Source organism: Anomalospiza imberbis, chromosome 5 (genome assembly GCF_031753505.1).
Source record: "Anomalospiza imberbis isolate Cuckoo-Finch-1a 21T00152 chromosome 5, ASM3175350v1, whole genome shotgun sequence".
Lineage (NCBI taxonomy): Eukaryota > Metazoa > Chordata > Aves > Passeriformes > Viduidae > Anomalospiza > Anomalospiza imberbis.
The window spans coordinates 2,387,801-2,409,829 of NC_089685.1; the positions used below are offsets into that span (position 1 = coordinate 2,387,801).

The following is a 22,029-nucleotide window of genomic DNA, read 5'->3' on the forward strand; positions in this document are numbered from 1 at the left end:
CTGATGTCCAACCTGAATTTCCCTGGGCACAGCTTGAGCCTGTGTGCTCTGGTTCTGCCAGTGCTGCCTGGAGAAAGAGCCCAGCCCCAGCTGAGCACAGGCACCTTTCAGGAGCTGTGGAGAGTGCTGAGGCCACCCTGAGTCTCCTTTTCTCCAGGTTGAGCACCCCCATCTCCCTCAGCCGTTCCTCACAGGGTTTGTGTTCCCAGCCCCTCACCTCCTGCTCAATGCCAAGTGGAATATGGACCAACCACGTCCTGGAGGGCATCAGAAACAGCTTTGCTGGGTGGTTGAAGAAGGGGGTTGTCCTGCTTTGCTCCCACTCCAAGTCCTATGTGCAATTTTGGATGCCACCATATAAAAAAAGATTATTACAAAGCCATTAGTGTCCAAAGGAGGGCAATGAAGATGGGGAAAAGCCATTTGAGGAGTGTCTGAGGTAATTTGGTTAGTTCAGCCTGGGGAAGAGGAGTCTGAGGGAGACCTTATCACAGTCTGCATCTTCCTCCTGAGGGGCAGGGACTGATCTCCTCTCTCTGTGACCAGGGACAGGACCCAAAGGAACACCTGGAGCTGTGTCAGGGAAGGTATATGTTGGAGATTAGGGAAAAGTTCTTCCCCCAGAGGGTGGTGGGGCACTGAACAGGCTCCCCAGGGAATGGTCACATTCCCAAGGCTCCCACAGCTCCCGGAGCATTTGGACAATGCTCTCAGGGATGCACAGGGTGGGATTTTAGGGTGTCTTGAGCAGGGCCAGGAGCTGGACTTGGATGATCCTTGTGGGTCCATTCCAACTGAGGATATTCTGTGGTTCTCTGAAGCTCTTTGCAGGATCCCATTGTGCCTGTGGGGAATGTTGTGCACAGAAATTTCACGTCCCCACTCTTCGCTTTGCACGTTGACTCTGCTTTGCTGAGTCTCAGCTGGGCTATTTCCTGCAGGTAGCTGCTGCAGTCTGGGCTGACACCTCTAGCTCATCTCCCAGCTGCTGGAAATCACTGCTGTGCAGGCAGCAGAGCAGGGCTGGAGGGGCTCAAAACAGAATAGCCACAGACACATAATTTTGAAATGTATTTTGTGCAAATATGTGTACAAATGCAAAAAAAAATCTCTTAAGTAAACACACGCCTTGCAGGTTTTATTCTCTGACTATTGCACTATGAAAACAATTGGCCTTAAGCAGCTCCCCCAGCCCACCACTAGGAACCCTCTAATTTGAGAGCAGCTGTGGGAGATACCCCTGAGGAAATACAGGGGAATGCGTATTTAACAGTAATTTTCTCCTCCTTTCTGCTGATGTTCAAGCTGGGGGAAGCTTTGTTTGGTTCCTGACCCATAATTAGGTAGTTGTGGTGGTGATCAGAGTCCAATTCCTGGCCTGGCAAAGGCAGGGCGAGTTCAGAGCAAACAAAAGTAGTGTAATTAGTTGTGTTGCTGGAGCTGGAGAAGGGACCACAGCTTGCAGGAGGGACCCTTGGAAAAAGAGCTTTTCCCTCTAATAACAACGAAGTGCAGGAACCAGAGGTTTGATTTACAAGCCAGCTGGTAATTAGAAGGCAAAAAGGAATGTGCCTCCCTTTGTTAGGATAAGCAGCGTTGGGCTGGGGATGGTTTGAAGATGTCTCTCCGCATCTCCCCTGCACACACCCGATGTCCTGATCAGTGCAGAGGGGACTTCAATGCCACCAGCATATCCAGGAGATGTGAATGCTGCTGGTGAGGCTTGAGAAATAAAAGCAGGAATAAAATCTGCCTTGCTCCTTTCCAACTTAAGCCCTTCCCCTCGTGCTTCTTTCATTTTGGTTTAAAAATTCTTTGGCTCTGTCATGTCCCGTTCTGTGGTGGCAGCCTGGCTGGAGAGTGCTCAGGCTTTGCTGGATTGCTGGTGGTTGGACTGGCGTGTGAGGAGCTGTGCTGGTGTTTGGAGGCAAGCTTTGATGGATTGCTGGTGGTTGGACTGGCGTGTGAGGAGCTGTGCTGGTGTTTGGAGGCAAGCTTTGCTGGATTGCTGGTGGTTGGACTGGCATGTGAGGAGCTGTGCCGGTGTTTGGAGGCAAGCTTTGATGGATTGCTGGTGGTTGGACTGGCGTGTGAGGAGCTGTGCTGGTGTTTGGAGGCCCCAGCCCTTCTGATGTCTGTGGGAGTGAAGATTTGTGTTGCTGTGTGGGACCCAGGGATGTGTTCCTGCTTGTTCTGACACTTGTCTTTTTGTTTTGCTTTGGGTTTTTTTTTCTTTAACCTCCCAAACCCTGTCGGTGGCCTCTCACCTCTCCTAAATGAAACCATATGGAAGAGCTGCAGGTCCCTGGCCCTTTTTGGAATTAGGAAGGCTTTGATTGCTGGGTGAGGGGTGTAGAAATATGGACTGAAGGCTAGACCAGGGCAGTTCATCCAAGATGAGATTTGCCAAGTCCCCCTGGGATGCTGTGACCAGGGTGACCCAGAAGAATCTTCCTGGCTGTGGCAGCAGCAGCTGAACCTATAAACTTGACTGTAACCTGGTGGTGTCAAATCTAGGTTGATGTCAATGACTTTTTTCTCATGTTTTGACTCTAATTTCTTGGATTTCTTCATTCTGGCCAATGTCACTATGGCACCGAGGATGGTCTTTCCTCCTCTAAACTAAAAGAGGCATTGAATTATAAAGAGTTGGAGAGATATTTAAATTCAAAACCCTCCCAAAAAAGGTTTGCCAGCTGGGTTGGTCTCCATACTTGACTAGAGATGGCAGGACTGTGTTCGTGGAGATACCCCTTAATCCCATGGATCATCACCCCTAAGAGCTGTTCATCCAGTAGGCACCAAGCTGGGATCCCCCTTGGAGCAGCCAGCCTGGAAGTGTGTGCTGGAATCCAGTGGAACACTCCAAGGCTCTAAAGAGAGATGGTTTGGGACCCCGGGGGTGCCAAGAGAAGCAGAGTCTGGAGAGGAAAATTGTGAGCAAGTCCTCTGTGGGTTTCAGCTCTGGTTACACTCTGTTGTGCTGAACGTGTTCTGCTGGCAATTCACAGGGCTGGGTCACTTTTGGATAACAAAACAGCAACTCCTGGGGGGGGGTTTGGTGGCTTTGGGAAGCTTTGCTGAGGGTTGTTTTTGCAGCTGATGTGGTGCATTGGCTGAGGATCCCAGCACACTGGATCTGTGGCATTCTGGCAGTGCAAACCTCTGCTTCTCCTGCCAGCTGTGCTGGCATCCCACCCTGCTGAGGTGCTCACGGATGAGCTCTGGAGTCATCCTCCTGACTTCTTGTAATTTTTTTTTTTTTTTGTAAACTGAAGCTGGCAATAAATTCCAGTGATGCCAGCTGAAAAAGGTTATCACCGAGACTGGCAGAGGCCTCATCATATGAATTTTTCAGGACCCCTCCCGATGAAATCTAATTAAACACCACGACTGGCACTGTGCAAATCTCCCTGTGTTTGTCATGTGGTTGATCAGGGCTGGGTTACCAGGGGGGTTTATGGCTTGTGATATCTGCTGGGGTGGATGTGGTTTCGCACACCACAGGCACTTTGATCTTTTCCCCCCCACTGCTCACAAACTTCTGTGGGTTTCTCTCGGGTTTCCTGTGCCACTGATTGATCTCCTCGGGGTCTAAGGGAACGTGTTGAGGACAGAGAGAGAACCTGAGTGATGAGGACCCTTCTCCTGCCCTTCAGACAGCACCTCTGCTCTGGGAGGAGACGGGACCCTGGCATCCTGCTCGGATGGAGTGTCTCTTACAATGAGAATAACTCATTTTGTTGTTTTCTTACAGAACGGAGCAATGTTTTACAAGAAATAAATAAACCCAACCCAAACGCAGCCCCGTGCCAAATCAAAACTGATTGCTTCTCCCTCCTCTCTTTTTCAACACAACAAACAAGCTGTGAAAGTTGTACGGTCTATGAAACAACCACTTATGGTTATTTGACCGCCTCCCCTCCCTTTCCCTCCTTTCTTTTTTTATTTTTATTTAATTAGTTCTCTTCTCACAGATATTTCTACCGTGAGATGGAAAAGTCAAAATCTTTTGATGCTTTCAAGCCCCTTCTCCCCCTGCAATGATGCAAATTAATTCCCCAAATCCCACCTAAATTCTGAATTTTTAGCTAATTTTTCTATTAATGGAGAGAGAGGGGGAAAAAAAAAAAAAGAACATGTTTGCAAATTTGTATGTCTCTGTTTTCCTTGCACGTCTGTCTTAGTCTGCAATATGTGGAGAGGTGGGAGATCTTATGAGACTGATGCCTTTAGTCTCTTTGCTAAACTTCTTCTGCCGGGTTAGCATTTTTATCTGCTTGGAAGCTGGAGGATTGAACTCACCTGGGAGTCCCAGTAGTGAAATAAATTATCATAAGATAGCAGGAAAAGAATATATTTTAAGATGGTGAGCAGTGCAGGACTGCCCTGGTGTACTACATCAGTTCATGTAGAGATGTAAAATGTGCCTTTGGCTGTGGGGCATGTGACTGGGACATTCTTGTTTTGAGGGGAGGGGGCTGAAGGGATGCAGGTAAATAGAACATTAATTCAGTCCCAAACACATCCTGACACTGACAGTAGCTATAATAGCAAGCAAAAGCACTGATTGTTAATTCATGATTTTTAAGCCAACCTCTCAGTTTTTAGAGGAATCTGGTTCTTCTTAGGGGACTGGCAGTGCTGTAAAGCAGAGATGGAGGGCAGGAGATTGGAAGATCTGTTGTAATTAATATTGCAATGCTCTGCTTTAACAAATTATCAGCACAATAATGCTGATATGTGGTGGAAGAGCAGGTGCAGGGCTGTTCACCAAGGTGTTTTATGCCCTTCTGTTAAAAAAGGATTAATCTTTAGCTTGAACTGGGGTACCTGGCAAAGGGGATCTGAGCTCAACCCCTCCAGAAAAGCTCTGAGCAGTCCCAGGCTGGGATGTGGCAACAGGAGCTGAATACCTCCAAAGTCATTACACAGATTCTGCCATTTTTTATTAATATTGATATTCTGTGTTGGTTTTTTTTTTTTTTTTTCCTCCTGGGGTTTTCACCTTGCTCACTTTGCAGCCCCTGCCTGCCTCCTGCTCTGTGCTGCTTCCTGCCCTGTTAAGGAAATCTCAGGCTCTTCCCTCTCCAAGCCCTCCCTGACATTGCCATGGCAGTGCTGCCCTTCTCCTCACTGCTAGGAAAGATGAGATCACTGGCACTAAATATATCCCCTTGTCCATGCCAGGGCTGCTCTGACAGACTCTGAAGTGACTTATTTTCCATGTTTTGTCAATTCTCTGTGGCAGGTGATTTCATTAACTGTTCTTCAATTGCTCGCAGAGCTGAGCTCTTGCTTTTTGTTGTTTTCAGTCTCCTGATGGAAAGGTGCTGGTGGCCACTTTGCAGTTCCTCCCTCCAGGTCAGCCTTGTCACCCGGCTCCCAAACCTACTTCTCTGTTTTTATTTTTTAAATAAAAATAAGCTGCGAAATTTGGAATCGGAATCCTGCAGTTATTAAAATGAAGAGCGGGGTGGGAGGGTGATGTCTGGGGCAGGACTGAGTTCCTCCTTGACAATATCTGGACTGGGGATGGTGTCTTAGCAAGGATTTTCCCATATATATTCACTGGGACAGTCAGTGTGTGTTCCTTCTGGATCATCCTCACATCTGCAGTGTTTTATGAGCAGTGTGACCCCCAGCTCTGCTGTTCTGTCATCTATCCTCTTTCTTCCACTAATCACGTTTCCTGAATGTCCTTTAAACTTGCTTTTTAGGATATTCCAGCTTTCCCTCCTCCATCTCCTCTGTTCCTTTTTCATAAGGAGCTTCCTTCAAGCCCCCACAATTTTACTCCTGGGGTGACCCTTTGGCTCTGTTCACCTTTGATGTCCATTTGCAGTTTGATCAGACTAAAATATAAGAATCTTGAACTCACTTGCTGCTTTGCTGCTGACTTTTATGGACCTAGCTTTTGGAGAGTGGGGTTTCAGCTCATTAAATGGGGAAATCTCTATTCCCAGGAAGTTCTGCCAACTTCCTTCCCGCTCCAAGGAGAGAAACCAGACCTTTCAGCACACAACTCATTTCATTCTGCAAGAGAATGAAACTGCCCTAAAGCAGGGCAGGTGAGTTATGTCCAAAAATATTCTTTTTCTCTCCATTAGAGCTTAGGGGAGCTGAGGACAACTTGCTCAGATGTGAACATCTCTTATTTCTCTGTTCCCTGGCTGTAAGTGACAGTAATGGTGTTTCTCTGCTTTGATAAGGGTCTCATCAACCGTTTGTGGTCGTGAGGTGCTCCAACATGATGATAATAGAAAAGCTCAGTGCAGGGTTATGTTGTGCAGGGTTTTCCTGCTGGAAATTTGATTAACATGTTCAAATGGGGCCATTCCTCTTGGTCCTTCATATTTCCTTCATTCTACTGCAGGTGGAATTCAACCTCTTCTGTGAAGGTCAGGGTCTCTTACCCGGGCCAGGCATCTGATGTTGGCAAAGAACATAGAGGAGGTGGCTTGAGAGTAGGGACACTGGGCTGCAACTTCAGCTCAGGTGGTTTAGGGGGAAAACGGGGCTGGAACAGACCTGGCACATCAGCACCCCCTAATCCATGGATTCCTTTTGATGCTGTTACAAACTCTCCCTAAACTGCTAAAAGCTGAGGGAAAAACCTTTAGTCTTGCTTAAAAGGGAAAGAAAGCCTGCAGGATTTATGGCACCTGCAGTGAGCAGGGGCACTGCCAGTGAGTTCAGGGAGTTAGGAGTGGCTGAGGGGGCTGGGATCTCCTTGGGATCACACATCTGACAGTCACAGGTGAGTTTTGCTGCACTGATGCCTCAGGTTTTGGCTTTTATATTTTTCAGATTCTGAGCTGCTTTAGTGTGTGGGTCTGGGCTTCATATTATGGGATGGTGAGTTCTCTGCACAGAGCAGGAGACAAAACAATTCCTGCTCCAGCTGGGGACCAAGGACAAATGATCCAAACCTCAGGCCCAGGAGCACAAACAACGTGGGCTGAGGAGAGAAAAACAAGCAGGATGGGACTGCATGGGCTAAAGCTGGAATGGGACAATGAACTCCAACGTGCCAATGGAGCAGAGCTGATCCCAGTGAGAGCCCCCGGGAGCGCTCGTGCATTTTGGGACCATTTGGGTTCATCTTGGGTGCAGCCCTGGCTGGGCTCTGGTGCTGCCCAAGGTGGATCCATGGAGGAGATCCTTTTAATAAATCCCTGCTTTATTCTTTAACTCTGCCATCCTCTGCTCCAGCTCAGCATTCTCAAGGCATCAACTTTGTCTGACACGGCACACTTGAGGATATTTTGGAATGCCCAAAGTACTTCCATGTGATTTGGAGACTCGAGTTGGCAGGATGGGGTGGATTAAAGAAGTGAGGAAGTATTTAGGCATGCAAAGATGAAATCAAGATGCTTTCAGGTGCATGATTGCAGTTGCAGGAGGCCCTGACACCAGGAACTTGCAATCAAAAGGGCACAAGTAACTGGAGCAGACCCTGAAAGGGGTAAGTGTGCAGTGGAGCAAATTCCATAGAAGGAGTGGATGGGAAAGGCCAGCTTGGGCTGGGCGTGATGTGGAGAGCATGAGGGGTGGTCAGAAAAAACCCAGTGTGACATCATGGCAGAGCAGGAAGCCTTGATCTATTCCTGGCTCTGTTGCTGATTGCAGCATGACCTCGGGCAAATCACTCCCCTCTCCCCATCCCTTCTCTGCTCTTCCCTGAGATCTTCAGGGGAATGGGCTGTAACTTGCAATGAGCCTGTCCTGAGCACAGCCACCCTTTGATTTCATCTTGATGCTTCCCAGGCTGCTGAACCCAGAGTCCAAAGCTGGGTGATGTTGGGGTTTGGCTGCTTTCAGATGCAGAAATTTCCACGTGCAAAAACTCCCTGATGGGAGTGGGGGCTCCTCCCGTGTGTGTTTGTGCAAGGGCTTGGGCTGAGCTCTGTCAACACAAGGCTTTCCCCAGCTCCCTGTGTATCCCTGATTTCCTTGTCCCCTCCTGACTGGTTGGCCATAAATTAGGTTCTGATGTGGGGATTGAATTTCACTCCAGCTGCCAGAGCTGTGGCACATCTGGGGTCCTCCTGTGGTTAATGACTTCACAAATATGAAGCAATAAAGGTTAAGATGGCTGTGTTTTAACCCCATGGCCCTTGTTCTGCTCAACAGGAAGGTTTCCCTGGAACAGTTAAAAACCTGCTGTCTGCATTTAAATATCTCCCAGTGATGTGCCGTCTTTGAGCAGCTTTTTATGAAGTGATTTTAGTTTTGAAATTTAACAAAGCTGAAGCATTTTTTTCATTCAGATTTTCCTTCATAAAAAATGAACTGGTTCTCTTTAAACTGAAAAAAAACCCTGTCTCTAAATTATGCCATGATTTAGCATTTACATACAACAGAGCAGTCGGTGTAAAGAAGAAAATGGAAAAAACCCACCTCAGTTTGAGGTTTTTTGGTATAAGTCAGTAATGCTCTTTTTGAGGGATGATTTGTCTGTGAAGGGCAGTTCCCAGCTCTGGTCACCAATGATCCCTTCAAGGCATGGTGCTTCTACTCTCTCACAAACTCAAAGCCATGGTCAGGAAAACTAGGATGAGACTTTGGGCACTGAGCTCTTGCTGCATCAGAAATGCTGACATTTTACAATGTGTGGATTCTTGGAAATCAAGGTGTCTTTTCCCAGTCCTCCTCTCCTGATAAATACCAGCTCCCTAAAAAAATCCCTACTGTTGTTTTGAAGGGAAGTGAAGTTTTGGTGCTCCGGTCAAACCGTGGTTGTGTCTGTTGGGTGCTGTGGGTGCTGCTAAAGGTGCCACTCTGATTCTCCAGCTGTGGGATTTGGCTGCCCAGCAGATCAAATCAATAAATGTATTTATCCTCCCAGCTCTGCTGATAGGTGTGGAAGTGGGGCTGTCTCAGAGTTGCAGAGACAGCAAAACCATTCAGGTTCTGAGCTAAAGTGGATTTACCTGGAAAAGAGGCAGATATTTAATTTTGAGAGTGGTTCACATCACCTCCTAGCCAGGATGCCCTTGTGTCTACAGTCAGTGGCGTTCAAAGCATCATTTGTGGATATATCTTGGAGATATCTGCCTACTTTCTATATAAATAACTCCAGTCCTTAAGGGGAGAGTAATGAAATACCCTTCCTGACTTGCTGTAGGGGTGATGCCATGGGGGAAATCACAGCAGACTCAGACTCTGGGCTTGCACCAAGCTACACAACAGGATTAAACCTCAAGGTCCCTGGGCTTTATTTGCAAAATTATTGCTTTATAAGCAAAATTATTCCCTTAATCACAGAAGTTGATTAATAATAATAAAATATTGTTAAAAATAATTTGCTTTATAACAGAAGTTGTCCTTAAGTTTTACTGCTGCACTTGGGGAAGAGGGTTTTTCCCTGATGCTGTTTCCATCCTAAATTGTGTTTTACCCTTGGTCCCAACACCTTCAGGATATGCTGGTGGTGCTTGGCGTGCCAAATTCTTGTTAAAAGAACAAGAGGAGGAGATACTCAGAGGAGATAAACATCTCCCATTTATTTATTTAATTCACTATTCATTGCAAAGGACACTCATCTGTTATGAAGTGTATTGTCTTCCCCTCCACATGAGATTTGCTGCTCCAGCACAAATCCTGAGAGGGCCCTGGGTCAGTTTTTGAGGAGCAGGGGGGCTGATGTTGGAGCTAATGAGCTTGTTATGAGACATATCCTGGGATCTCTGGCAGCTCCATCCTCTGCCACCGTGTCCAGCCAGTCTGCAATTAGGAGCAAGGTCTGTGACACTGCTTTATCCTAAATCTGCAACCAGACAGAAATGTCTGATTTTCACTGAACACACAGAAATTCCTGATCTGCAGAGTGGGAACAAATTTTTCTTCTTTATGACTTAAAAAATCTTTAGAAGTCTAGAAGTTCCCAATGAGTTACCTTTAGAATTTGATTTTTTTTTTTTTTTTTTTTTTTTTTGGCAGAGCTGCTGCCCATTTTTTCCAGGGATTCAGAAATCAGAATGATGTTAGTTAGCCCAGGTAGTTGGAGCTATAACCAGGGGCAGAGTGCTCATGAGAGCTTGTTAGGTAATTGATGCTGATAAATTACTGTGGTCAAAGGTAAAAGATTATCTGGATGGCTGTAATAGATGCAGACCCACAGACCTGAGGCCATGTTGCCTCCTTGCTGTGGAATCATGGAGTGGTTTTGGTTGGAAGGGATCTTAAAATCATCCACTTCCAATCCCCTGCTGTGGGCAGGGACACCTCCCACTATCCCAGGTGCTCCAAGCCTCATTCAGCCTTGGACATGCCCAGAGACGGGCAAGGTGGCTCTTGACTGGAGCTGGAAGAGCTCAGTCATAATTCAGAATGCAAATCTAAGATGCCTGAGCATTCCTGCAAGTGATTCCCTCTTCTTTAATCCTGATTAAATCAGGAGTACAGTTATGACAGGGAATACAGGTATGGAAGTGATCTCAAGAAATCCCCTGTGCCCCAAAGCAAAGCCACTGCAGCCAAACCATTCCTCTGGGATGTTCCCATTAACTCAGCCACTGCAGAGTCTCAAGCCAGATCCCTGGAGTCCAGTGTTCTCTGCCTGACTTGGATGATTTCTGACTGTTGGGTTTGCAGGTTTCACCCTTATTTTATTTTAATGAATGTCACAAGCCTGCAAGCTCTGTCCTATATCTGGGGAGTGCTCTTCTGGGGGATTATCCAGCCATTGTCAGATCTGAATTACCCCATTCATTTCAGCCCTATTCACTCCCAGCCATGCATTAGACTCACCTTGCTTTCCCTACCCAGAATATCACCCAAGCTGCTCTTTCTTCTTCCCCTGGAAACTTTAAATATAGATAGATATGTTAATTGGTATCATTACAACAAACGGTCCCAGTCACCCTGCAATTCAGGGAACATTTTGTGTTGCCATTTCAATGATGACGGTTTCTTTCCTTTTTTTTTTCCTCAATGCCACTGACAGCTACTTGTGTTTAATTCATTTTGATTTTGTTAGGAGGGGGAAGTTATCAGGATCGTATCATTAAAAATGCATGCTTGGGTTATTCATGCATGTTTCATATATCCCTGTGTATGATCCATCATAATTCAACATTAGCCAGTGGGGATACCAAGTGGAAAAGGGTCTGCTGAGCATACACATAATTCAATTACATCCATGACGTCACATTGATTGGATTCTTAATGACACCTCTGAGCTGTGCTGGGAAATAGGAGGGTTTCCACCGAGACTGCCCGTGCCTGGGAACACAAGGTTTGTGCTCCTGATCCTGGCTAGCAGAAGTTTGGACCTGGGTAGGAGCTGGGCAGGTGTGAAGCAGCTCAGGCAACATGGCACGAACCCTGAGTGCCACAGGAGCTGTGCAGTGCTTGGGCTGTAGTAAAGAAATGAGATGTTGTCCCTGCTGGTTTTTTTTTTTAAGGGCTCTTAGCAGGACAGCAGTTCCTGTATGTCTTGGTTTGTACAGACAGGTGTCTGATAAAGAAGGCAGGGGTCTCCCCTGAAATGCAAAATGTAAACCCCCTCCCTCTGAATTGTTTTAATTTTGAAATTAAGGGGCTCTCAGGCAAAGATATGGGAATAGGAATAACAGTTCTTTATTAGGAAAAAAAAAAGTAAATATAAAAATAAAAATGCATTAATACAAAATTCCACTGCCAGAGTCAGAACAGAGCTGACCCCCTGTGGGTCAGGGAGGTGGCAGCAGTCCCATCCCATGGTGGCTCAGCCCTCCTGCAGTGCCAGCTGTGCTTCTGCTGGAGCAGGGATCCTGGACAAGGCTGGAGTTTTCCTCTGAAGCTCCAGGGCTGCTGGAGATGGGCCTGGGCTCCCTCTGGGAATGCAGTGGAGAAGAAAGCTGCTCCTCTGGGAATGCAGTGGGCAAAGGCTGCTGTGATGTTGCAGGAGTCAGATTGGATCCAGGTAGGAATGCTTGGCTCCTCCCCTGGGTGGAGCATCTCCCCATGGGATGATGGAATTTTCTCAGCCCTGCAGGGACACTCAGTGGCCATGAACAGCAGAGATCTCCTGGAGGGAGGGTTGGGTGTGGGAGAGATAAAGAAAACTGCCCCATGGACAGCAGAGAACTGCCCCACCTCTGGCAGATGGGGATAGAATACACACCTATCTTACAACCCAGGACACCGTGGCAGAGGGACAATGTGTCATGTTGCAGCAAATCCTCCTGATCTGGGATAGCTCTGCTCTGACCAGAGCACTGGTTTGGTTAAGACACTCTTCTCCTTGATGGGTGATGTGGGGCAGTGCATGGTGGAATTCTCTGCAGCTGAGGAGGGAAATAGATTGATTTTTGATTGATTGATTTAAAGACAATCTAGCTGGTGGCACCTTTATCCTCTTGTCACAGATCCTGACTTAGGATAAATCAGTAATTACACTTTCCTTCCCCTTCACCTCCACGATGGTCTTTCACCCTGTTAGTGAAATTAATCCCTTCATTCCAAAGTCTGCTGGCAATATCCATAAAGAGGCAGTGCCATTCCTGGGTCTCCAGGTGCCAGAGGTCAGGGAATGTAAAAAGGCCCATTATTTTGATAGGAAGGATGGGCTCCCTCTGTGACAGGAAGGTTTGGGCTGGATATCATGAAAAGGTTCTTCATCCAGAGGATGTTTGGGCACTGAACAAGCTCCTCAGGTAATGGCTACAGCCCATGGCTGCCACAGCTCCAGGAATGTTTGGGCAATGCTCTCAGGCCCAGAGTAGGACTTTTTGTGTGGTCCTTTTTGGGGCCAGGAGCTGGACTGGATGATCCTTGTGCATCCATTCCAAACTGGGATATTTTATCTGTAATTCCACCTCAGGCAGCACTGGGATGCTGAGTTCAGTTGGGGTGTCCTGGCACTGCTGCTCCTTGGCATCAGTCAGGTGGAGCAGGGATTGCTGATGCAGAGTTTTTTTTGATGGTCTTAAAAAAATAAAAAGAGAGAAGCTCGGCATCCGTCGCTGACTCTCGCTGCAATATATTTAAAAATAACTCCTCTGTGAGCGTGTCCCAGCACCTCTCTGCCTCAGCACTTTTGAAGCTCTGTTGCATTCCAACCCAACACTGGATCATCTTCATTTTTCTGGTGCTGGATCACAAGCTGAGAGAACTAAAAAATATCTCTCCTTATGGTCACGGCTGGGAGAAGAAATCACTCCTGCTGCTGACTCCTCCTGGTTCCCAGACCTCTGCTTTAAGCACATGAACATTCCAACTACCAATCCTATTGATTTTCAATTATAGCTCAAATGGAAGTGGTTGTAGCTTTGTGTTTACCCTCGGGAGACTTTGCCTTGTCATTGCTGCTTGAGGAGGAAGCGTGGGGGAAATTCAGTGCTGATGTGGATGTGTGGTTTTGGGGCTGGAACTCACTCCTGGGCAGAAATGAGGGTCATCACTGGTTAAAACAACAAAATCCCTTTTTATGGGACTGGATGTGCTGTTGGGGGCAATGCAGGGGGGTGTGGCAGAATCATGGCTATAAATACAGAGCCAGTGTGGCGTGGCAGAGAGTTATCGTTGGCATGAGAGTGGGGTATTTTTAAATTAGGTGGGGAGACTTTATTTCAATTGGGAGCAATGCTGAACCTTGCTGGCATGTTCGGGGTGGGCCGGGCAGGAGGCACATGACAAGCTGGAAGCTGCAAAATTCACACTTTCCATTCCCTGATTTGTAGCTTGGCCAGTGTTTGCCATGGCTGCTGTGAGCAGGTGGATGTGAGGGTGGCCTGGAAAAAACACAATTCGGGTTTGAAGGTACCTTCCTCCTTGGATTTCTCAGCAATTTGCCAAAGGCAGGAAATACTGAACCCATTCCCTTGGCTGGGGATGCAAAGGAGTCAAATCATTTATAGAGCCAGGTCAGGATTATGGAACCACAGAACGATTTAGGTTGGAAGGGACCTTAAAGATCATCCAATTCCAATCCCTGCCATGGGCAGGGACACCTTCCACTATCCCAGGGTGCTCCAAGCCCCATCCAGCCTGGCCTTGGACACTTCCAGGGATCCAGGGGCAGCCACAGCTTCTCTGGGCAACCTGTGCCAGGAGCTTACCATCTGCCTGTGTAAAAAGTTATTTTTCCTCTTTTCTAAAAGTTTCCTTTAGGCCCTGGAAGGGGCTCTGAGGTCTCCCTGGAGCCTTTTCTTCTCCAGGCTGGACACCAGAGCAGAGGGGCTTCAGCCCTTGGAGCATCTCCGTGGCCTCCTCTGGACCCTCTCTGATAGGTCCATGTCCTGTGCTGAGGACTGCAGAGCTGTGTGTGGTTCTGCAGCTGAAGTCTCATGAGGACTGAGTAGAGGCTTTGTCTTTCAGAGATTCCCTAAAAAAGCCCTCCAAACCTAAGGATTCTTATTCTCCTCAGCCTGCCCAAGAGCTGGGATGAATTTCACAGGGTTTGGATTTGCCTGGGCCTTGACATGCCCTGCCCACGTGTGCGGGGTGCCCTGCTTCCAGAGCCATGCTGTGTTTGTTGCCTTGGCTTTCCCTGAGAGCCATGAGGGTGTTATTTATGGCAGCTGGGCAGCTGGAGCCCAGCTTGGGTTTCCATCACCTGCTCCCCTTCCCTGCAGCAGGGCTGGATTTCAGCCTGGGGTCAGGTGCTGACCCTGACCCAGCGCTGCCCTTGGCTCTGCCTTCATCCTCTTTTTCCCCTCAGGGCAGAGCCTGCAGGGAATGAAATGCTGCAAGAACCTGAATTATATATAGTGCAGGATGATCTTAGGACTAAAGGGAATATTCTTCAAGGTTTTATACCTCCACACTTTCTGTGTTTGCCTTGAGCCAAACCCATTTATTGTTAATAATATTAAAAATTAGCACCCTTTCTGTGCAGGAGCAGCCTCTCTTTAGGATAGGCACTGTGCTGCCCTCTTGAAGGTCCAGGAAATCTTTTTGGGGTCCTTCAAGTCAGTGTTGAACATTCCTGAATGGTAGGAGGAGAGAATCTCTGTTAGATGGAATCAGGATCCTCACGGGGAAGGTACTGGGCTGCTCTGAGCTGTGGTTTTATCTCACTTCTTCTCCCTGGGGGGGAGCAAGCAGCCCTACCTGCCTCTTTTCCCTCCCTTATCAGCAGCATCTGGCATTATCACATTTGATGTATCTCCTCCTTTCAGTGCTGACATGAGGGGACATCTCCCAGGGTTGACAACAGCATAAAAAAAGTGAGGAATTAGCAAAGCCTGGATGCATGAGTCTCCATGACTGTTTCCTTTCCAGCCTGAACACCAGCCCCATGGTGTTAGGGAGGTGACCACGCTCCTCCTGCCTCTTCCATGGACATCTGCTCCTCTGGAGGATGCAAAATCCGACCACGTGCTGCCAATAACCAGGAGACAGCGGCCAGAATAGCATGCAAAAACAAACGGATTTTTTATTTTGCCAGGGAAGCTGCTGAGAGCCAATTTGTATTTGTTCAGCCTGAGTGTGCCTGTGAGGAGGAGTAACAGAGGTGGAAGGGCTGCAGCTTGATTACAGGCTCCCTTTCCCTGTTTTTTGGAATCCCAATTGGAAACAGCTCCCCGCAGTGGGTCTGCTTCAAACCCTGCTCCTTGGAGCTGACTCTGCATCCTGGTGGGAAGCTCTGGCTTCCCAGAAGTTCACAACCTTCCCTCCCTGCCCCTTGCAGCTCCTGGGGCTGCACCACTCTCTGGAAAAGCACTGTGAGCTCCCTCCTCCCTCTGCCACGCTGGGGAAATACCCTTTGTAATGCTCCGAGCTTTTGTTTTTTGCATGAGCTGTGTTGGGGTGAACTTGGCGAGCCTGCAAGAGCATCATGAATAAGTTAGGAGGGAAGCAGTGCTCGGGGTGTGCACAGGCAGGGAAAGCAGGCTTGGTGCTCAAACAGCCTCCAGAGTGCCTTGCAGTGGCATTTTATACCCTCTTTACTTTTATACCCTCGTTGATCCCAGATGTCTTCAGGAGTCTTCACTGGCCTTGTGTTTCCCCAGCCATGGTTGGCTTCAAGATTGCAAATTTTGGTGCCCTATCCTGATATTCTGATGTCTAAGAGATTTATTGCCTCAAACAAAATGTCCTCAACCCACAGAGTTCATGGCAGAGTTTTGTGTCTCCTCGATGCCTCTGCCTTCACAGCATCCTATTGCCCAAGGCTCTTCCTGAAGGCTCTGGTTCTCCCACTACAAGAGAAAAGTGTTTAAAAGGACAGAGGGGACACAGTGGTCATTCATTGCCACCAAATTCACGTGGCCCTGTAATTATTTTTATTTCTTAAGTGATTTTCCCAGGAGACGTAACATCTGTGATGTTGAGATAGAATTTCCCAAAACCATCTTTGCAGAAGAATTGGCCTAATGGGGAGCACCTTTCTCTTCTTGGGAACGTCTCAGCTCCCCTTCTACTCAACTGCCTGGTGCTTTTTGAATTCTGAAGGCCAAGAGTTCTCAGTCTCAGGGATGTCTCTGTGCCAGTGAGGACAGCCACACTTTCCTCTGCTTTCAGCCTCTGATGCATCAGCCAGATATTTTTCATCCCTTTTGCATTTTATCCCGTTCTCCCTCCGTCTTTGAGCCCCTTGTCACCACGATTTCATTCATGCTGTCCCCAGAGGGTCATTGCCAGTCACCTCTCTGCAGCTATTTCTGCACAGTTGGGGCTTTGTAATGAAAAACAAAACTCTCGCTCTGCTTCGTTCCCAGAGCTGCTGGATTAGTTCCTGATTTCCTCCTTGGCTTCATTTCAAACCACAGCAGGTCAAGGAAGGAGGTAGATCAATGTCCTCTCCAAAATGTGACCTGCTCTGTATTAGGAGGACTTTTCTGACCCCACACTGCTACATCAGGACTTGTTGAAGGGTCAGGGAGCAGAGCTCTGCCCCGTTGTATAGACATGTAGGACTGGAAAGGGCATTTTGGGTCAAATCTCTGTCCCTGCCATGTCATCCCCTTGTGTGGCTCTGATTGCAAACCTTGCAGGCTCTGTCCTTGCCTTCATCATCTTCTTCTGCTTGGCCCAGCCCAAGGGTTCCTCACTGCTGCTGGTGCCACAGGGGTGGAGCTGGTGTGTGGGAGAGGTGGGATCACCTGGACCTAAACTGAGACCCAGGAACTGGACACAGGAACTGGACCTAATCTGAGACCCAGGAAGGTGCCTCCTCCACCAGATGTTGTCTTTGCTAAAGCCCAGAGGTGACATCCTAGGGCTGGGCCAAAGGCACTTTTTGACTCAGTGTCGGGAGAGAAGATCACCCCAAACAAGGAGAGGGTTTTCATCTGTCTGCACAAAGTTGGTGAACCCAGGATCCCCAAATGCTGCCTTGTGCAAGGTGTCTGTGGGATGCAGCTGCTCCTTTAATCCCACCCCAGAGTGGGGGTTCAACCACAGCCCCCAAAGCCACAGGTGTCACAGAAACATTGTCCCAGATTCATTTGGGTTGGAAAAGACCTCCAAGGCCATCAAGTCCAACCTGTGGCCACCTTTTCAATGAAAGCAGAGCACTGAGTGCCTCCTCCAGTGGTTCCTTGGACACCTCTAGGGATGGGGACTCCAATCCCTCCTTGTGCAGCCCATTCCAGTGTTTGACAACCCTTTCCATGAAGAAATTCCTCCAGATGTCCAGCCTGAGCTTCCTCTGTTTGCTGTGATGGGAAGTGACTCCAGCTTTGGAGTGATGCTTAAAAATTGCCTCTTGTGTGGTTTTTTTTTTTTTTTTTTTTCCTAAAGAGCAGCAAAACCAGTGCATGGAGCACGTCTTTTCTGTAAGTCCTCCCACCAGGAGTATTTGATAGAGATGTGTGCTCACCTCACACGGAGCAGCTAAATTTGATGAAGGGATTTATTAGCCAATAATATGAAATGTGCTCCTGCTGCCGCCTCCTCTGATTTTGTGGTGCAGGACAATATTAGTTTTGTCTTTTTGTTTCATTTTCCTTCTGAGTGCTCCTCTGATGGCTGCTTTTCCTTCTGCTCTGTGTCCTGGGGGAGCTGAGTCAGCACAGAGCACCCAGCCCCTGCTCAGAGGAATTTGCTCTGGTTTTGTTTGTTATTTTGAGCACAGCCAGTTCTGCTTTGCCTTTAATTGACAAGCAGGAAATATCTCGTGGTCTTTTCGGATAGCTGAGTCCATTGCTTGGAGGAGAGGGGAAGCTCATAGGAAACTGGTGTTTGAGTGATTAGCAAACAGAACATGATTTTGTTGCAAATGTAGCTCTTAATACTCAAGGTGTCAAATACTCTGAGTGATGATCATGTTTTAAATATAGTTTATAACTTTCTTCTCATGCATACACCTCCTACTGTATCTGCATGGTGGAATTTACACCCAGGGTGGCTGTGTATAGATGATGTCTCTGTATAATTACACCTCCAGAGGAAGAGAGAGATCTGTTGCTGTTTATTTTTAAATATTATCTATATCTGTGTATCTAAAGAAAGAGGGTTTTACACAGATGGAATCTCTTTTAGGTCACATTTCAATAATAATTACAGCTTAATGACACTGCGGCTATTTTATTTTATCTTGTATTATTTTAGCTGCTTCTTATAACTGCTAATTTCCCAACCACAAAGGTCATGGCGCAGATGAGAATAAACACGTCGTAAACTGGTTGTAGTAAATAAATCCACTCCCCAGAAGCTGTGGTACTGAGCACAGTAAGAGTGCGAGGACTGGGAAAACAGCCTTGCCACTCATTTTCTGCCTGTATTAATGGTATTGTGTAATGAAAGATCAGGCTGTGGTAGTTGATTGATGCGTCCTCGATGTAGGGTTAAACTCTCAGTAAGTGGTGTGTAGCTACAGGACCCTTTTTCCAAGACCTGACTGTCTTGGTTTGAAAAAACGGGTGTCTGCTAAAGAAGGCAGGAGCCTCCCTTGAAATGGAAAATGTAAACCCCCTCCCTCTGATTTGTTATAATTTTGAAATTAAGGGGTTCTCAGGCAAAGATATGGGAATGCGAATAACAGTTTACTAGGAAAATTAAAATACAAATGTAATAGTAGCAAAACAACCCACTGCCAGAGTCAGAATAGAGCTGACCCCCTGTGGGTCAGGGAGGTGGCAGCAGTCCCATCCCATGGTGGCTCAGCCCTCCTGCAGTGCCAGCTGTGCTTCTGCTGGAGCAGGGATCCTGGACAAGGCTGGAGTTTTCCTCTGAAGCTCCAGGGCTGCTGGAGATGGGCCTGGGCTCCCTCTGGGAATGCAGAGGAGAAGAAAGCTGCTCCTCTGGCAATGCAGTGGGCAAAGGCTGCTGTGGTGTTGCAGGAGTCAGATTGGATCCAGGTAGGAATGCTTGGCTCCTCCCCTGGCAGAGCCTCTACCCATGGGATGATGGAATTTTCTCAGCCCTGCAGGGACACTCATGGCCATGAACAGCAGAGATCTCCTGGAGGGAGGGTTGGGTGTGGGAGAGATAAAGAAAACTGCCCCATGGACAGCAGAGAACTGCCCCACCTCTGGCAGATGGGGGTAGAATACACACCCCCACCCACATCTTGCATTTCCAACCTAAGACACTGACCCAAAGTTACTCACTGGTTTCACCTCCACCGATGCCTTCAGCTTGGATTTGTAAAGCTCCATCACCTATCCCCTTCCTCCTTGCTGTTGTGTTTGGGTGTTATGTGTCTGCTGAGATTTTCCTGAGCTTATTTCCTGCACTGGAGGAAAAATCAATCTGCTCCCTGTGCCATGAAATGTCATCTCTGATTGCTTTTGGAGACAGGAGATGAGATGTGGATAGACTCAGTACCACCAAAATCTGACCCTAAAACTTGCGACTGAGAGAGTTTTATTTGTTTAGACTCCTGACTGAAGAAAATTTGATGGGCCACAAAGGGCTGGGGCTGAGTGGCTGCTTGGTGTAAAGAAATGATCAGAGAATCCCGGAATGGTTTGGGTTGGAAGGGACATTAAAAGTCATCTTGTTCCGCCCCCTGCCATGGCAGGGACGCCTTCCACTGTCCCAGGTTGCTCCAAGCCACATCCAGCCTGGCCTTGGGCACTTCCAGGGATCCAGGGGCAGCCACAGCTTCTCTGGGCACCCTGTTCAGGAAATTCAGGAACAATCTTGATCAGCACTGCCAGGGAGAGAGCTCGTGGAGGGTGATGAGCTGCTGGCTGTGCCAAGGATTAACTGGAGAGGGAAGGTAATCCCAAGGCAACAGGTGGGATATGCTGAATTTGCAGGACAGAGAGCCCATCCCAGAGTGAGGGATTAAGCTGCTGAGGTGCCAATATCTTCACACAGAGCAGTTTATTTTGGGTGTGTGTCTGGGCTGTGTGAAGCCATCAAGGCTTTTTTTTTTTTTTTTTTTTTTTTTTTTTTTTTTTTTTTTTTTTTTTTTTTAGGCTGAACAGGTAAAATCCTGGTCCTGCTGAAATTTCTGTCAGAGTGAACAGCCCTGGGGCTGTCTGCAGGAACTCTGTGGAAGTGGAATGAAGCATCTTTTCTGGAGAGAATGCTTGTGGGAGGAGGGGAATGGATTGTTCTCACCTGCTTCCATCCCGCTTTCTGCACCACTGCTCACATCTCAGTTATTTCCACCACGGTGCTGTTTCCCCCCCGCCCCCCACCCCTTTCCAACTCCTCTCCACCAACTGTGCTGGCTCTGGAGGAGATAAAGCACGGCCTGACACATTTCTGTCTGCAGCTCTCCTCCTGCATGGCTGGGCTTCTCACACCTGCTTGCTGCGAGGAGCAGACGTGGGAACAGCTTTGGCTGCTTGGCTCCTGCCACATGATCCCACTCCGAGCCCTCCGAGGTGGAATGTTCCTGTGAGACAGGGAACATCCTTTGTGCTGAGGCAGGAAAAGTCTTAGTGTTTCAGGGGCTGCTGGTTGACCTGGCTGCTTAAAAACCATTTTCAGGTGCTGGTCCATTGAGGGTAGATGTTTCTGCAGGTCTGATACTGGACCTGAGCTTGTCAGGCCCCCACAACTCTGTGATCAAACTCTCAGTCATGCTTGATCCTTCATTATCCCACCCAAACCATTCCATGAGTCTTTGTTTCTATCTCTTCACCTGGCTGGGGTGTTGGGGTGGGTTTGGGGTGGCTGGAGGTCTCTTTGGGCAACAGCAGCCTCTTCCTCTCCCACGCACATCTATTATTTCAAGCAATACCTTCGCACACTGTCTGAAGGGATTTTTTTTTTTACATCCAGAGAACCTCCTGGACGTGCTGGGGGCTTCCAGCAGGTGAGAGGTGGCATTACAGGAGCTCCTGAGGATCCCATCAGGGCAGCCCTTGGCTCCTGGCCCTTCCTTTCCCATAGTTTGGAAACACCAGAGAGCGGGGAGCGACAGGCAGTGCTGTGTGAGCACCCTGTGCTGGTGCTGCTGCTTTCCATTGATAATTCATCCTGGGATCAGCGTTCACAATTAATTCAATTAAAGGGGCCTCATCACTCATTTATGAGGAAAGGAGGCTTACAAAGGGCTGTGCACAGGGAACATCTCTCTGTGTGCTAAGGATGGAGTTGTTTCTAGCTGGGTGTTGTTCTTGTGCTGTCTCTGGTCTGTGGTGGGGGACTGGGCATCTTCTGGCATGGGGAGGGCATCAGACTGGGGGCTTATGCAGTGATGTAACAGGGAAGCCTGACCTAACACTGAGCTGTGCTTTCGGCATGATTTGTGAGGTTTTGGGTCAAATCTAAACCGTTTTAGTGGGGCAGTGCAGTGCAGGGATCCCTCCTGGGGGTGCACAGGCGTATCTGTCTCTGGAATCTCCAGTTCAGCCCTTCTACCTTTAGTAATAGCCCCAAATTTTATATGTTTTCCTCTCCAGCTCTGTGATGAAAATGCTTTTTGTGGTTTTCTCACAGTACTATATCCTGTCTCTCACAGATTTTAGCTCTCTGTCCCTGTCCTCACTTGCATCCTGCCCTTCAGACCCTCTGTCCTCTCTAGCCAAACTGGAGATGATCATCACAAAAGCTCTTCTCTCTCTTCTTCATCCACATTGAGCCTGCAGCTGTTCTGTCATGAGGGAGAGACTTTTCCAGCTGAGGATTTGGGCTCACACCATTGACCAGCTGCAACATGGGTCTTTAGCTTTCTAGATTCTGGCTCACAAT

The 22,029-nt window shown here is 47.9% G+C and overlaps 1 protein-coding gene across 4 annotated transcripts in view; it reads left to right on the top strand.

Moving 5' to 3' along the window:
* The window catches only part of PLXNA4 (plexin A4), a 446,965-nt gene that overhangs the window by 56,206 nt on the left and 368,730 nt on the right, over window positions 1–22,029 (top strand). The window contains exon 4 of one of the 4 annotated variants that reach the window (XM_068189381.1): window positions 15,214–16,896. The exons of the other annotated variants lie outside the window; for them this stretch is intronic. Coding sequence (XP_068045482.1) covers window positions 15,214–15,345 — 132 coding nt within the window. The 3' untranslated portion in view covers window positions 15,346–16,896. Of the gene's footprint in view, window positions 1–15,213; window positions 16,897–22,029 lie in introns of those variants that run through there. 4 annotated transcript variants of the gene reach the window in all.